The sequence below is a fragment of the Prunus dulcis genome, chromosome 6 (genome assembly GCF_902201215.1).
Source record: "Prunus dulcis chromosome 6, ALMONDv2, whole genome shotgun sequence".
Classification (NCBI taxonomy): Eukaryota; Viridiplantae; Streptophyta; class Magnoliopsida; order Rosales; family Rosaceae; genus Prunus; species Prunus dulcis.
In genome coordinates, this window is record NC_047655.1 from 3,222,244 (window position 1) to 3,239,918 (window position 17,675).

The 17,675-nt window shown below is 42.6% G+C and overlaps 3 protein-coding genes across 4 annotated transcripts; all 3 read left to right on the top strand.

The window, feature by feature from the left end:
• On the top strand, positions 1-1,603 carry LOC117632271 (15-cis-phytoene desaturase, chloroplastic/chromoplastic). The gene has a single exon (XM_034365711.1). It carries the CDS (start codon positions 148-150, stop codon positions 1,573-1,575), a length of 1,428 nt encoding a protein of 475 aa, XP_034221602.1. The 5' UTR covers positions 1-147; the 3' UTR covers positions 1,576-1,603.
• Positions 1,604-2,621: 1,018 nt separating this feature from the next.
• Positions 2,622-4,754, top strand: LOC117630112 (CBL-interacting serine/threonine-protein kinase 11). The gene has a single exon (XM_034362860.1). The coding sequence runs from the start codon at positions 2,928-2,930 to the stop codon at positions 4,311-4,313; it is 1,386 nt and encodes a 461-aa protein (XP_034218751.1). The 5' UTR covers positions 2,622-2,927; the 3' UTR covers positions 4,314-4,754.
• Positions 4,755-11,932: 7,178 nt separating this feature from the next.
• Positions 11,933-16,609, top strand: LOC117631662. Of its 2 annotated transcripts, XM_034364932.1 has the most exons (12): positions 11,933-12,062; positions 12,507-13,533; positions 13,749-13,858; positions 14,008-14,127; positions 14,299-14,386; positions 14,876-14,967; positions 15,046-15,150; positions 15,297-15,406; positions 15,616-15,703; positions 15,801-15,836; positions 15,943-16,037; positions 16,175-16,609. In XM_034364932.1, exons 2-11 carry the CDS (start codon positions 12,645-12,647, stop codon positions 16,024-16,026), a joined length of 1,722 nt encoding a protein of 573 aa, XP_034220823.1. In that variant the 5' UTR covers positions 11,933-12,062; positions 12,507-12,644; the 3' UTR covers positions 16,027-16,037; positions 16,175-16,609. The 2 variants fall into 2 exon arrangements, with proteins under 2 accessions (XP_034220823.1, XP_034220824.1); XM_034364933.1 differs by lacking the exons at positions 15,616-15,703; positions 15,801-15,836; positions 15,943-16,037; positions 16,175-16,609 and having other exon boundaries at positions 11,947-12,062; positions 15,068-15,150.
• The last annotated feature ends 1,066 nt before the right edge of the window (positions 16,610-17,675 follow it).

Genomic DNA, 17,675 nt, shown 5'->3' on the forward strand with positions numbered 1-17,675 from the left:
AAAAAAAACAGAATGGGGAAAAGTAAAGAACAAAATGGAAAATCAAAATAATGGCTGGCTGCAAGTGCTCGCAAGATTATCTTTTCAATTGTATGCGAAGATAAGCCACTTTTCTATCAGCCAAACAAACTTCATCATCTTTCCCAAATGAAACTGATCACTCTCCCTTTTCCACTATCATGCTCCTCAAATCCCACCCTCCTCCGCTTCAAATTCAAACCCCAATCATCTCTAAACCCAACTCTCGATTTCCCCAAATCCCAATCCGCACAAACCCCCACCAAATCCCCTGTTATAATCATAGGCGGCGGCCTCGCCGGACTCGCCGCGGCCACCCACCTAAACTCTCAAAACACTCCTTTCCTACTTCTCGAAGCCTCCGACGCCGTCGGCGGCCGCGTTCGAACAGACGTCGTCGAAGGCTTCCTCCTTGACCGCGGCTTCCAAATCTTCATCACTGCCTACCCGGAAGCCCAAAACCTTCTCGACTACAATGCCCTGAATCTCCGCAAATTCTACTCAGGAGCCCGCATTTACTACGATGGTCGGTTCCACACCGTATCCGACCCGCTTCGCGATTTCTGGGCCTCCGTCAAGTCCCTTGCCAACCCAATCGGATCAATTCCCGATAAATTGCTCATCGGACTGACGAGATTTCGGGTCTTGACGAAATCGGACGAGGAGATTTTGTCTTCCGGGGAAGAAGTATCCACGATGGAGCTGTTGAGGAAAATTGGGTTTTCCGATTCGGTTATCGGCCGATTCTTTCAGCCGTTTTTCGGCGGCATTTTCTTCGATAAAGAGCTCGGGACGACGTCCAGGTTGTTCGATTTCATCTTCAAGTGTCTAGCCCTCGGCGACAACACGCTCCCATCCAACGGCATTGGTGCGATCCCCCAACAATTAGCGGCAAAATTGCCATCCGGTTCCCTCGTTTTCAATTCCCGCGTCGTTTCAATTGATTTCGACGACGACGAGGAGTCTTTGTCGTCGCCCAGCGTGAGACTGGAGAGTGGAGAGGTTTTGAAAAGCGAGCTAGGAGTGATAGTAGCAGTTGAACAACCTGAAGCGAATAAGCTTTTAGCGGGCAAGGTAAACGAACCGGGTCGAATCAAACCGGGTCGAAGTACTGTTTGTTTGTATTTCACTGCAGACCGAGCCAACATTCCAGTCAGCGACCCGGTTCTGTTTCTCAATGGATCGGGCAAGGGTATTGTGAATAATATGTTTTTCGCAACCAATGTGGCTCCTTCTTATGGCCCGGCAGATAAGGCTTTGGTATCGGTTTCGCTTGTCGGATATTTTGAGGGCGTGGATGATGATGCTCTGACGACACAAGTTGTTTGGGAGCTCTCAGATTGGTTTGGGAGTTCAATGGTGAGATCATGGAGGCATTTGAGAACGTATCGGATTAAATTTGCACAACCAAATCAATGTCCGCCGCTCAATTCAACGAGAGACCCTCGAGTCGGGTTCGGTGTGTATGTGTGTGGTGACCATTGGACCACTGCCACATTTGATGGCGCTTTGGTTTCGGGAAGGAGAGCGGCGGAAGCTTTACTTAGGGATAATTAGGCTTATTACTTCGACTTCTTGGGTTTATTTTTTTGTGGGAGCTAATTTTCTCATTTCTTTTTTGTCCAATTACATTTCATTTGTTGAAAATTGTATATTTCGACTTCTCTTTTATCAACTTATACTCGCTAAATTCTCAAAATACTTATTATTTTTGCCAAGGAATCAATGTTAGAAGGGATTGCGCTCGCACCCCTAATTTGTGCTATATATATTGGTGAACATTTCTGTTGTGATTACTTCATGAGCACATCAATACATCATGGCATTACTGTGCTCACAAGTTGTTTGATATTGTTACGCGCTTCCATGATTTCAAAACAAAACAAAAATGGAGTCCTTTACAAAAACCATTATTGTGGTGAACGTTCAAAATTCTCATCGCAAATGGGGAACACAAAATAAGCCTTCATCATAGATATTTTATTATACCTTCTCGCAACTATCAGATACGATTTGTCCTTATGCCTGCCTATATGGTTACATAAAGGGTACATACAATAATTATAACGGTGCTATTCTTGTTTAGGCAACCTCTTACCTCATTTTAACAGCGTCACTCCTTTACAAACCAAACCAAGGTAGGTTACCAAACTTTACACCATTCAAAATCTAGGTTTCGATGTTTAGATACATTACAACTCACACAAATATCAACCACTCACAACAACTCACGAGTCATGACCTCGTCAACAACTAATCCTTATAAGTAAAAGAGAAATGAATAGTTTTACTTTTACTGTTTTTACTTACTAGTAAACAGGCTTGTATAGTTTTACTGAAAACACTCACGTGCACGCTGTAGTAAACGTATAACCCCGGGCGGCAAAGACGTGTCGATATTCTAGGCACCGCCGTGTTGGTAACTCTCCAAGCAACCCCATCTCTTTCGTCTTTCAAACTACGACAAAAGCAGCAGCCTGTGGAAACCAATCACTTCCATGCCCCTCCACAGAATTAAAATAACAGTATTTGTATTTTAGTTTTTAAAAAATAAAAATAATTCAAACCAAAAAGGGCCTTTTGCTTATTTATTTATTTTTGGGCTTGCAATAATCACATAGTTAATTCTCTCCCGCGTATGCTAATATCCTCCCCATTTTAAAAGCCAAACGCCAACAAACTCAACCTCTACCGAAGCTTCTACCGAAAAACTCTCCATTTCTTGAAACCTCTCAAAACCTCCACCTTTTTCTCTAAATTTAAACTCCCATCCTCCTCCGACAAAAATCCCTAAATTCCGAACCCCCTTTCTCTCTATATCTCTGCCTCTCTCTCTCTCTTTCAACCAATCAAAACCCATAACTCTGACCGATCCGACACCCGGTTCGGTCTCTCCCCGGCACCCCACGATGCCAGAGATCGAACAGCAGCAGCAGGGGCCTCAGCCACCGCCGCGCGTCCCTGACAATGCCCTGTTCGGGAAATACGAGCTGGGCAAGCTCCTCGGCTGCGGGGCCTTCGCCAAAGTCTACCACGCGCGCAATGTCCGCACCGGCCAGAGCGTCGCCGTCAAGGTCATCAACAAGAAGAAGCTTACCGGCACCAGCCTCATGTCCAACATCAAACGCGAGATCACTATCATGCGCCGCCTCCGCCACCCCAACATCGTCAAGCTCTATGAGGTCCTCGCCTCCAAGACCAAGATCTACTTCGTCATGGAGTTTGTCAAGGGCGGCGAGCTCTTCGCTAAGGTCTCAAAAGGCCGATTCTCAGAGAATCTCAGCCGTAAATACTTCCAGCAGCTCATCTCCGCCGTCGGTTACTGCCATTCCCGCGGGATCTACCACCGCGATTTGAAGCCCGAGAATTTGCTCGTCGACGAGAACGGGAATTTGAAGGTTTCGGATTTCGGGCTCAGCGCTGTGACGGACCAGATCCGACCCGACGGGCTCCTCCACACGCTTTGCGGGACCCCCGCTTACGTGGCGCCGGAGATTTTGACGAAGAAAGGCTACGATGGAGCGAAGGTGGATGTGTGGTCATGCGGCGTCATACTCTATGTGCTGAACGCTGGGTATCTGCCGTTCAACGACCCGAATTTGATGGCGATGTACAAGAAGATTTACAAAGGTGAATTCCGGTGCCCGAAATGGATGTCGTCCGATCTGAAGCGGTTCTTGGGCCGCCTCATGGATACGAACCCGGCGACCCGGATCACGGTCGACGAGATCTTGAAGGACCCATGGTTCAGAAAAGGCGGGTACAAGGAGATCATCTTCTATGACGAAGATTGCTCCATGGACGACAGCAAAATTGGAGGAGGCGAGGAGGACCAGAAGGTCGTCACGAGCCTGAACGCGTTCGATTTGATATCGTTCTCGGCCGGACTGGACCTGTCCGGGCTGTTCGACGACCATTCGTACGGCTCGGCGGAGGACGGCGAGCGTTTCGTGTTGGAGGAGACGGTGGAGAAGGTGGTGGAGAGAGCGGAGGCGTTCGCGAAGGCCGAGAAATTGAGGGTGAGGAGGAAGAAGGAGTGGGGTTTGGAGATGGAGGGGCAGAATGGTAATTTGGCAATTGGAGTCGAGGTTTACAGATTGACTGAGAATCTCGTGGTGGTGGAGGCTAGGAGGACAGGTGGCGACGCTGGACCTTACAGGGAGGTGTGGAAGAACAAGCTCAGGCCTCATCTGATGTGCCCAGATGATCACGAGATATCACCGCCATTACCAACTCCTTCTTCTTCCTCTGCCGCTTCTTCGTCCTCGTCGCTTGCCCACTGCCCAGTTGATTGACTGAACAAAGGTGATCCCAAACGACAGGTCGTTTTTTGGATGTAAATAAATAAATAATTAATTCCATGGAAATGGGTTGGTTACAACTTACAGGCAGAGAAAAAAAAAGAAAAAGGAATTATGTTGGTGATGTGTTGTCGTGCTTGCGTTGTTTTTTGTACGGGGAGGGATTAATAAAAGAGATTACTAGACGATTTTGTAATCTGGAATATATATGGGATTAGATAAAAAGATTATAATAGTCAGGTAATAGACAATTGTACAAGTTGTTGTACAGAAGAAGACTGTGTGTGGGTGAGATGAGGAGGAGGGCAACACCAACAGAGAATGAAGGGTTAGATTTAACTCTAATCTTACTCTGACTCTTTTTTCCAATGCATCTTGTATAATTGTATTAATTCATTGTTTGTATTTTCAAAATATTCATGTCTTTGTTCGTATGGATTTATTTTTTCTTCTCAAAACAAGTCTACTAGCATTTTTGTTTTTCAATGAAAGAAAAGATTTCAAGTTGGAATCTCCGGTTTGAGCTGAATTAGGGCGGGTCAAAGTCGTAAGTTTAGTGTGAACGGTGGGGATGAGAGGGATTGAGATGATCAATTATGGACCAGCAGCTAGATTTCTACCTAGAATTGTATTGAATTGGTCTGAGCAGCAGGCACCATAATCATATAATAAATAATGGAATTGAGCTTATAACAAAATAAGAAATAGGTTTAATGGTTAGCTTACCTGTGTTCTTAGAGGCAAAATGATTAAAATACACATGGAATGGAAATTTGTAGGGCAAGACAATCACCTGTAGGCTGTAGGTGAGGTTAAGGTAATAATGGTCAATGATTTGATTCAATTATTTGGTTCCAGACTAGACTGGTTGGAATAGTTGCCAACTGCAAACATGTTATAGATTGCTTTGCGACAGACTAATCTGCTGCATTATTTTATTATTTTGTGCAAACTGTACAGTTTCATGCATTGTTTTGTGCCCATTACTTTAATTATTAAGCCAGAAATCAGCAAGTATAGGTAATGATACAAGTAACGCCAGAGCAAAATGAAAGGCATCAATCAAGCAAAAGATTCGTTCATTTGGGACAGTGGAGTTGGGAGGAAGCCAGAGGCCTGTGAAGCAAATTGCTAGTCACACCAACCCAGAAAAGAACACCTCGTCCAGTTTGAGTACCAGCCAATTCCAACCTAATTGGGCCTTGGTTAAAGCCTAGTTATCTCAAACCCGGAGACTGATTTGGAGGCCGCTTAGGCTCCAAATTGTCACGGGATGACTTTTTCGGAGTCTTCCTTCCGTGCGGCCTTAGACTTGATCGCCTCTCGAACAAGCTAAGTCAGCCTCCTTCCTATAATATAAGATCGAAACAAGCAAAGAACACTTGCAAGAGCAAGAACACAATAAGAACACTCAAGAACACAATAAGAACACTCAAGAATGTTTGGGAGAATATATGCTTGTATTGCTACTCAATGCTTTCCAAGTTGTGAGGTGAGGATTCACAATGTGACATCCTCCTTATATACACTTTCTATCCCACCTACCACCATAATGGGTGGCTAGGATTCAATCTCACCTAACATATTGGGTGGCTAAGATTCAATCTCACCTAACATGTTGGGTGGCTAAGATTCAATCTCACCTAACATGTTGGGTGGCTAAGATTCAATCTCACCTAACATATTGGTGGCTAGGATTCAATCTCACCTAACACCATCCACCAACTATGTCACCTACCAACATCCACCAACTACTTCTACCAACTATGGTACAACGAATCTGGACATATGGGCTAAGAGGTCCAGCATGATCAATCCAACGGGTTGGGCCTTGAATTGGGCCTTGAACATGCGGGCCGTGACATTCTCCCCCACCTAATGCGGTGACGTCCTCGTTGCCGCGGTAGTTCCGTCTTTTTCGAATGCTTCGATGACGTCCTTGTACTTCCACAAGGACTCTTCTTTCTCCCAATTGCCTTCGGACTCTGGCAGGCCCTTCCATTTGACAAAGTATTCAAAGTACCTCGGTACACCCTTGCGTCGTACCTCTCGCTTGGCCATGACGCACTCAACCTCCCTGTCAAATGAAGTCACCATCAAAGGTGGAGCTCGTTGAGACTCTCCACGACTTGGCTCCTCGGGGTCGGCATGGTAGGGCTTGAGATTGCTCACGTGGAACACCGGATGAATCTTCAATCGAGGTGGTAGTTCCACACGGTATGCAGCTCTTCCCACGGATCGGATGATAGGAAATGGACCCTCATATCTTCTCAACAATGCGTTGTGCAATTTTCTAGTTGACTTGTGTTGAGAAGGGTTGAGCTTCACAAAGACCAGATCACCTGGTTGGAACACAACGCCCCGCCGATGCTTGTCTGCCCATTTCTTCATCTTCCGAGTTGCCTTCTCCAATTGAGCCCGAGCCAGCTCATTAGTCACCTGCCACTCCTTGGCCGTTTTGTATGCAGCAGGACTACTCCCCGTGTAGCCTGACACCACTGTGTTAGGTGTTATAGGTTGTTGTCCTGTTGCCAACTCAAAAGGACTTGACCCTGTCGACTCCGACTGCTGCAAGTTGTACGAGAACTGAGCAACATCCAACAACTTTGCCCAATCTCGCTGGTTGGCACTCACATAGTGCCTCAAGTATAGCTCCAAGAGCGCATTCACCCTCTCCGTCTGACCGTCTGTTTGTGGGTGAAAGCTGGTAGAGAAGTTCAACTGTGAGCCAAGTAGCCTGAAGAGCTCCGTCCAAAGTTTACCAGTGAAGCGAGTGTCACGATCACTGATAATACTCTTGGGGATCCCCCAATACTTCACCACATGCTTCAGAAACAAGCGTGCAGCTTCCTCCGCATTGCAATCTGCCGGTGCGGGGATGAAGGTAGCATACTTGGTGAATCTGTCGACTACCACCAAAATTGAGCCACACCCTTCCGACTTGGGTAGACTCACAATGAAGTCCATGGACAAACTCTCCCATGGTCTGGTTGGAACAAGAAGTGGCTCTAGCAACCCACCCGGCTGCTTCTGCAATGTCTTGTCTTGTTGGCATACAAGGCAAGTCCGCACGAACGAGTCTACATCTTCCCGCATCTGTGGCCAATAGTAAGCTTCACTCATCAAGGCTAATGTCCGATGAGTGCCCGGATGTCCCGCCCATTTTGAGTCATGACACTCCTTCAGTAGCTCCCGTCTCAGATTGTCCCACCTTGGAACATAGATCCTCTTCCCTGTTGCATAGAGAATCCCATCATCGAGCCAAAATCTTCTTGTCTTCCCATCTTTGACAAGCTCCAACAAACTTTTGGCTTGGGGATCATGCAACAAGCCCTCTCGTATCCTCTGCATGAGAGAACTCTGGGGTTGTGTGACAGCTGCTAGTACGGCCTTCCGGCTTAAGGCATCGGCAACGACATTTGTCTTCCCTTGTTTGTACTCTAGTTTGTAGTCGAACTCTGCCAAGAAGTCTTGCCACCTAGCCTGCTTGGGTGACAACTTCTGTTGGGACTGAAAGTAGCTTGTGGCAACATTGTCAGTCTTGACCACGAACTGAGAACCAAGTAAGTAGTGCCTCCAAGTCCGCAAGCAATGCACTACGGCTGTCATCTCCTTCTCTTGAACGGTATACCTCCGCTCCGTGTCATTGAGCTTCCGACTCTCGAAAGCCAATGGGTGTCCATCCTGCATGAGTACACCACCAATAGCAAAATCTGATGCATCAGTGTGTACCTCAAAAGGTTTGCTAAGATCTGGAAGTCTCAGCACTGGTTCCTCCATAAGAGCCCTCTTCAACTCATTGAAGGCATGTTGGCATCGGGGTGTCCACTCCCACGTCTTGTTCTTCTTCAGCAAATCCGTCAAGGGGGCGGCTATGGCTGAATATCCCTTGACGAACCTGCGATAGTAGTTCACCAATCCAAGGAAAGACCGCAACTCAGGTACCTTGATTGGTGGTTCCCACTCTTGAATGGCTCGCACCTTGCCCTCCTCCATGAGCAATTGTCCTCCCCGTATCTTGTGACCAAGGAACTCGACCTCTTCTTGGACAAATGAGCACTTCTCCTTCTTCACATAGAGCTGGTTCTCCCTTAGAACTTGGAAGACCTTCTGCAAATGCTCAAGGTGTTCCTCCAGAGAATTGCTGTACACCACAATATCATCGATGTAAACTACAACAAACTTGTCCAAGAAAGGATGGAATACCTTGTTCATAAGAGTGCAAAATGTTGCAGGGGCATTAGTCAAGCCGAACGGCATGACAAGGAACTCGTAAGACCCATATCTTGTCACACATGCGGTCTTTGATTCATCTCCCGGTGCGATCCTCACTTGATAGTATCCTGAGCGCAAGTCCAACTTGGTGAAGTACTTCGCTCCTCCCAACTGATAAAACAAATCTGCAATCAAAGGGATTGGATACTTGTTTTTGATGGTCACCTTGTTTAGCGCCCTGTAGTCGATGCACAACCTTAGTGTTCCCTCCCTCTTCTTCTGGAAAAGAACTGGGGCACCATAAGGGGCCTTGGACGGTTGGATGTACCCAGCGTCCAACAACTGCTTTAACTGCTTCCTCAATTCCTCCAACTCAGGAGGTGCCATCCGGTACGGCGCTTTGGCAGGGGGTTTGGCACCCGGTTCCAACTCAATGGCATGATCCACCTCTCTCCTAGGTGGTAAGGTTTTGGGCAACTCCTTGGGCATGACATCTGCAAACTCCTTAAGGATTGCCTCCACCGCTTTCGGAACTGGTTGGACTTCCTTCTCAACTACATTCATCTTCATAGTTGCAAGGAACGTCGGTTCGCCTTTCTTCCAAGATTTGGAAAATTGCATGGCTGACAAAAGCTTCGTCCCGCTTTGTTGTCTCACTACTGGCACCATGCATGGCATTGTTCCACCCTGTGTAATGCACATAGTATTGTGAAAGGGAATGGGAAATGCTTTTACCTTGTCCATGAACTCCATTCCTAGCACGACATCGTAGTCATCCATCGAGATCACGGAGAAGTCAGCTACTCCCTTCCAAGTGGCAATGTGTAGCTCCACACCACGAGCTACCCCATCAATGGGCTTGGCAGTTGAATTCACCGTCTTCATACTGCCTGCTTCCTTCGAGACTCGACACCCAAGTCTCTTTGCTTCCTGCACGGACATAAAGTTGTGCGAAGCACCTGTATCCACCAGGCAACGGGTTGTCTTGCCATTCACCATGGCATCGACGAACATTACTCCTTTAGCTTGAACCTGTGGTTGAGCACCTTTGGCCTGCAAGGCATTGAAGCGGTGAATGGCCCCCATTCCTGCTTCCCTCTCGGCCTCCTCTCCCTTCTCTTGGTTCATAGCATTCAGAGCTTTCTTTTTCGGACAATCCCGCATCATGTGCGGTCCATCGCAGAAGTAGCAAGCTAGCTTTGACTTGTCTTTCCCCTTGTCACCTTTGTCATTCTTCTTCCAGGATGACTTGTGACCGTCAGACTTGTCTCCTGACTTGCTACCCTCTTTTGGCTTGTTGTCTCCCCCACCGGATCCATTGCCACCTTTCTTTCCGTTGAACTTGGAGTCGCCTTGATCACTCCTCTTGAACTCTACAAGAGACTCAGCTGCAGCAATTGCTTCTGACAAAGTTTGGACGTGTCTCCTTTGTAACTCCAGCTTGGCCCAATTCTGTAGGCCACTCATGAAGTACATGAGCTTGTCTTCATCTATCATGCTAGGCACCTCGAACAATAGGTTGGTGAACGTGGCGACGTAGTCCTTCACGCTCCCAGTTTGCTTCAGCCATCTTAGCTTCTCCTTTGCCTCATACTTGGCATTCTCTGGATAGAAATGCAACATAATATCCTTCTTAAAATCTTCCCAAGTCTCAAGTGTAAACGTACCTTGTTCGATCTCCATAGATCGACGACGCCACCACATGAGAGCATTGTCGGTGAGAAACAACGTTGCCGCATTGATCTTGGGCTCATCATCCTCGAGCTTTAGATACTTGAAATACCTTTCGATATTCCACAAGAAAGTGTCTAGCTCCTTCGCCTCCCTCTTCCCATTATAGGATTTGGGCTTGAAAGAATCTAGCAACTTGGGTTCCTTCGGAGTCCGGGTCTTGTTCAAGACAACTTCCTTGCACAAAGCCCAATCTCCCTTCACATCCTTCATCTCATCACGAAGCGAAGTAAGCTCCGCTAAGAAATGATCTAACTTGGCTTGAACATCTAGCTTGATGTCGTCTAGCGCGGAGTTGAGGACTCCCTGGAATTGGCCTTGAAGCTCATCCGCTACAGTTTCGAAGCCCCCCTTCGTAAGGACGTCCTCTTCGAGTCGCTGATCGAGCTCGACCACGGCATTCTCCATCTTAGAAAGCCGCTTCTCCATCACGGCCACCGCATCTCTAGATCGTTCCCTCTTTGATTTGCCCCCACGATCCATGTTGACCTTGGACAGGTCTGTCTCCACATCTGATGATCCGCTCTTCGACATGCTTCTTTGAATGATTCGAGCTTTTGCTCTGATACCAACTGTCACGGGATGACTTTTTCGGAGTCTTCCTTCCGTGCGGCCTTAGACTTGATCGCCTCTCGAACAAGCTAAGTCAGCCTCCTTCCTACAATATAAGATCGAAACAAGCAAAGAACACTTGCAAGAGCAAGAACACAATAAGAACACTCAAGAACACAATAAGAACACTCAAGAATGTTTGGGAGAATATATGCTTGTATTGCTACTCAATGCTTTACAAGTTGTGAGGTGAGGATTCACAATGTGACATCCTCCTTATATACACTTTCTATCATACCACATAATGGGGTGGCTAAGATTCAATCTCACCTAACATGTTGGGTGGCTAAGACAATCACCCTAACATGTTGGGTGGCTAAGATTCAATCTCACCTAACATGTTGGTGGCTAAGATTCAATGTCACCTACAACATCCACCAACTATTATGTCAACTACCATTCAATCTGGACATATGGGCTAAGAGGTCCAGCATGATCAATCCAACGGGTTGGGCCTTTGAATTGGGCCTTGAACATGCGTGACAAAACGCTCCTCTAAAAGATTAAGCATTCTTTTGGGACTGCCGTTGAAGGATACACTTACGCTGATAATCACTTTTATTAGAAACATGTTGAAATTTTATTTAAAATTGAAATTCAGACCCAAAAAAATGAAGTAGGCTAAATTTGAATTTACTTTCAAATGATTTTTTTTTTTTTTTTTTACAAAGCAATATTCTAACTACTCTAATATACAAAGAGGGGGGTCGATTTCAGATGCAAAAGGGATGACACACTATTTTAGCTAACTAGCCTAACCCACATTTGTGATATATTATATTTTCAAAGTTTATTAATGATCATAAATAAAATCCATACAATTTAATTTGTGAACTAGGGAAATGTTTTTCCTTTTGATTTTCTTCATTGGTAACATTTATAACATCTTGAAGTTGTAATATCCCAAAAAAAAAAAAAAAAAAAAGATGTTGTAATATTATTTTTTGGGGTTTATGATAATCATATGTAAAAATAAATAAAAAATATAGTAATTATTTTTTTTATCATAATAAAATTCGAATAAATGAGGACATAGTCACTTACTTCTCACTAGAGGTTTAGGGTTTAAGGGTTGATGGTGCTGATTTCTGAAGTAGCGGTCCAATCCCAAGTTCACAATTAGGTCTTGCAGTGAGAACATTGCCATGGCTTGCCGTCGACGTGAGGTTGAAAGGAGGAAGTCTGGTAAGTCCCAAATGAAATTTGGAATTTGGAATTTCCTTTCATCTTAGCCAAATGAGCTTCTGGGCACATTTGGTAATGGAATATAATTCCTTGAAGGATATCCAAACTGTGAATTTGGCATTGTTAGGACCCTATGCAGTCCCAAATCCTTGGAAACAAACAGAGCCTCTGTTTTTATTGCAAAGGGCTTTTCTTTTCTGAAGATGATAATTTGTCAAAATTTATGCTGAAATTTATCCATTTTGATCCTTAAGTTTCAATTTCTGCTGTGCCCAGTAGTTTTATAAGGCTCAGTTGAAAAGAGGTTTCAGTGTACTCTAAAATATGCATATGAAGAATTAGTATATTGGTTTTTTATTTTTTTATCATATCAATCAAATACCTCTGGTTTGAAATGCTAATGGAAATGCAATGTATTGTTTGTTCTCCCATATGATTTTATAGGTGGGTTTCAAATATCAGCTTGAATTTCAATATCTCCGGGTGGTGGTCTGGTCTGAAGTGTAAGCCAAAAGGAGATTTGCCTTGTGATAGCCAGGTGGGTTGCTATTTTTCAGAATTCCGGGTTTTAGTGATTAAAGCATGTCTGCAGAGGCAAAACTAAGGTATAAGCTCAACAAGAAAATCAAAATACCTGTTGGAAATTCTAAGTTTTCCAATAATGGAAGAAAGAAGGCTGACAGTACTCTCTATGAGAGTGAGAAGGGTAAGAAGAGGAACCTTAAACCACGTGTAACTGGTAAAAAGTTTCATGCTACTGAAGAAGGGAGTCGGGGAGTTCTTGATAAAAGGGAAAAGTTTAATTCTGTGAATTCTGATAGGCGAAGGAAGAGAATCTATGGTGACCAGGATGCAGCTGGGGAGGCCATGCGTTTTAGTAATTCAGAGGCACCTTATAGGAAGGCTTTATCTAGGAAAGGACAGAACCAAGTAAAGGATGGTTCTTTTGACAATGAAAACAATGTCATTAGATCTAAGTTGCGTCCTCGGCCTACCTGGGGTTCTAATGGATTGCAGAGAACTGCTTTTGGAACTAAACGTTTTTCTCCTACAAGTCCAAAAGTTTCCAACAAAACCAAAATTAAGGATGATTTTGCAAATGAAAAGAACAACAGTAGATCTCCCTTGCATCATCGCTCTATCTGGGGTTCTAATGGATTAGAGAATGCTGCTTCTGAAACTAAACGTTTTTCTTCCAAGGATAGATGTGCAAAACAGGTTGATAATCAGGCTAGTGCACTGAAGAAACATAACAAATTCAAGCCTGACTTGAGCAATCGTTTGGATCTAAGTCGTGAAAGTTCCCCGCATATTTCTTTTTCAAATTCTGCCAAGAGGAAACTGCGGGACAATCAAATCTTGGATGAAGGATCACAGGTGATAGATGGTCAGCCAAAGAAGAGGAAGCGAATTCGATTAGATCCACATGATATCTCAAATAAACGATTTGATGATACCATTGTTATTAACGGTCAGTTTTTATCAATTACTTCTGTTTATTCAAATGTGTGTTTGGTCTTTTGTTGGTCCCATGAGTTTGTATTCTCCATCTTTAATAAGGATGTAGATGCTGTCTTTTGTGATATAAATCTCTCTTTGAGATAGTTGGAATTTGCAATGCAATTTTTCAACCAAATGTAGAAGTTTTGCATTTTTCTTACACCTTGTGTTTTTCATTTTTCCCAGAAAGCACAAAGGAGAAGGAAAAAGATGAGGAAAAGGCTGAAATCTCAAAAAATGCACAATTTCGTGCAATACAACCAAGCCCCTCAATCCTCAAATATGTGGAAGATAATGTAATTTGTATGCACTGGTCTTTTGATTTTGGGATATATGATTGTCAATTGTAGGTTTCTATATATGCAGATCTTCAAATGTTTTGGTATATCTATTTTCTAGTTGTTCAATTCTTGGATTATGACTCTTGTTTATCATGTATTTGCAGTTGTTGGGTCGTAGACGCATGATAGAGCTGAGGAGGGCAGGATACAACACTGAGCTTTCTGCCCCATTGGATAATATTCCTTCCTCTACCAGCTCAGAAAGAGAGAGTATTGAGGAAAATGTATGTGTATACATGTCTATATAAGTATTTTTGTGTTTCTAATATTAAATATTTTTTTTTTATGTCAATTATATTTTCAGAATAAGCTTAATTTAATCTAGTGTGAGGGCGGGCCTCTCCTACTGTTTTATATGAAATCACATTGGTATTGACATTAACTACCTTTTACAGATATTTAAAAATAAATTGACATTTTTTGCTGCTGCAAAAGTTTCATCATCATTTCCACCTCCTGACCTTCCAGAGATTGCATTTGCAGGTGTGTTTAGTTTCTTTTATTTCATTGATGCAATCCGATTGATTTTTTTTAATTCCCTTTTTGAGTACTTTACTTCTGATGTGATTTATGAGTTCATAATATTAAGTGTGTTCAGTTTTCCATTACTGGTGGCGAAATAACATCTTTCATGTATTAGAAAAATGGAAATGCTTTTATCCTAGGACCTAGAAGAGTTATAGTCAGTGGTTTCATCGCAACTTTATTTTGATAAGCATATGATTACCTCAGTTTTTATAGTTGGGTTAGGCTTTTTCCCCAGAAATGAAAATTTAAAGTAAATTACGACAAACCTCTTCCTCTCACTTTCATGGAGAACTAGTTTGTATGCCTATGTTTGTTAATTACTTATGGATGTGATGCAGGTCTATCGCTTCAGACGGGTTCAGAAAGTTTACTGTTTAATTTTGCAGATGGAATCTTCTTACATGAGACAATAAGTAATGTTGTTGACTTCTATTGCCTTTTCAGGAAGGTCAAATGTTGGGAAATCATCACTACTTAATGCACTTACCAGACAATGGGGTGTTGTACGAACATCAGACAAGCCTGGTCTCACTCAGGTTATAAAATAGCCTTTGTTGCTTTCTTTGATTTCAGTAGCTGTTCAGTTTGCTGATGACAACTGTGCTTCTTTGCAGACTATTAATTTCTTCAATCTAGGATCAAAGCTCTCCTTGGTTGATTTGCCTGGATATGGTTTTGCTTATGCTAAAGAAGAAGTTAAGGATGCTTGGGTGGAGCTTGTGAGTGTACAACTTTAAGTTCTCCTCTGTTTTCTGGAGTGGAAATTAGTTAATTTATCAGATTTTTAGCATATCACTGGTGCTTCTTTTCCTGTAAGTTTTATTAAATGTGCCGATATAACTGCTTGCTTTGGCACTTCTAATAGGTAAAGGAGTATGTTTCCACAAGAGTTGGTCTAAAACGAGTGTGTTTACTTATTGATACAAAATGGGGAATGAAGCCAAGGGATCATGAACTCATTGACTTGATGGAAAGGTACCAGTAGACACTCTTGTAAAACTACTATTTGGTTGCACAGTTTATGTGGTAGAAGATAATACAGACCTCTTTATTATCTTCATGTTGTATATTTGCGCTCACGCGTGCGCGCACACACACACTCACACTCACACTTTTGTAAATGTGCATACTGGAACCATATGGCTTGTGCCTACGTTTTATGATGTTCATTGCTTGATTTACAGAGCTCAGACTAAATATCAGATTTTATTAACGAAGACAGATACGGTTTTCCCGATTGATGTGGCACGTCGTGCAATGCAAATAGAAGAGGTGAATGTGGCTTATTTATACTGCTAATAGATAGTATAAAAGTAGCATTTTCTTTAGCGAGACTAACCATTTTAATACAACATATTTGATTTTGCAGAGCCTGAAAGCAAATAAGTCGTTGGTCCAACCTGCGGTATGGAATATACTTTTATTTAATCAGTTGATAGGCCAAAGCACACACTTTATCTGCATCATTGTTGAAAAGGACGCAATCACTTCAAATGTGGTTCTTATTTCAGGTGATGGTGAGCTCGAAATCTGGAGCTGGCATACGAAGTTTAAGAACAGTGCTAGCGAAGATTGCTCGAGTGGCCAAAGTCTAATATGTAGTCAGGTAAATTTTTCTTCTTGGAATTTGTTTCCGGAACCTTTTGTTATGTCATACCCATAACTCTTAATGCAGGGTGCATTTCAATTATTTTTCCTTTTTCTATTTGAATCAATCTGTAATAGGTGGTTATGTATTTGCAGGCTGTGGCATACTTCTAGTATGATTGTTTTTGCTTGGCGAATGGCCTGCTCATCTGCAAGCTGAAAGTCTCAAATTCATAGAGATGCCTTTGGTGCAAATTTGTTCGCCTGCACAGATTGACCAGGACTCAGTGCTAGTATCATTTGGCAATTTAGCCTGCCTGTCTCGGTTGGCAGGATGATAATGGTTGAAAGTTGACAAGTGAAATGTAATTGATTTTGTAAATTCTAGTTTATTTCTTTTTAAATTTTTTAAATTGAAGGTCCTGTGGATTATAGGACCATTTCATCACAAACTTTTTTTTCATGATAGTGATAAAGGTGTTTTTTTAAATAGAAATTGACCTGTTCATTCTCAGTAGAAACCAAACTTACTGCATGGAGATATTCTGAAGAATATTTCAATGGCTAGTGCAGGGACCACTAATTTGAGTATGTTTTCTGCGATGGCTATCTTTTTTAAAAAAATTAATTTTTTTGTTAAATAAGATTCATGAGACTGATAAAAGAGTTTTAGGTTGATTGGAGTAAATGCATTATGAGACCGACCCATAATTAGGATTAACCATGAAATTGATCTGCTGACATCTTGGTCTCACATTGGTGAAAATTCATTCGTTCATAAAATTGAAAGAGAAGACTATCGATGGTCCAGAGAATCTGAATGATAGTGGGGTACCAATACACATCCACCATGGTGGACTTTCAATTGTATAGTGTTATCCGAGGGATAATGTACACAGAATAAATAAATATAAATGAAAAGCCTTCACACCATTTGTTTGACAATCGCAGCTTAAGGGCTAGTTTGGAACTGCTTCTCTAAGAAACACTTTTACTTATAAGCGTTTCTATCAAAAACGTTTTTATTATAAAGACGTTGAAATTTTCATAAGAAACCGAAGTGCTTCTTGAAAAAGCACTTGTGCATGCTTCCCGAAGAAACAAATGACAAGTGCTTCTCCAGAAAGCGCTTTTATGACCCAAAAGTGCTTCTAAACTTTTCTGCCAAACCCTGTCAGAAGCACTTTTGGTTGTCATAAAAAGTTTTTACCTATTCCAGAAGCACTCTCAAACAGACCCTAAGAATCACTTTATATACATAAATTCAACTACTAAACAACAAAATGCATAAACAAAGAATTTTTGAAAGCGTGGTTGGCTTGTGTTGATGGATTCTGAGTTGTGGGGTAGGTAAGTAGTATAGGACATGAAAGTCTTATGCTCGATTGGTGCCTATAATTGGATTGAATTAGATAATATAATTGGATTGAATTAGATAATTCAATATATTTAAGGTATATTAAAAGAAGATGAAAAAATGTTGTCCGTCGGTGATAAAAGATACATTTCTCATAAAGAACACTTATCTCATGCAATCATGATGAACTTAACTATAGACTATGTAAAAAATAAAAAATAAAAAATAAAAAATAAAAAGTCCCCTCAAATACTCCTTATTTCTAAATTTGTAATCTTTATCCTTAAAGTCATCTCCACG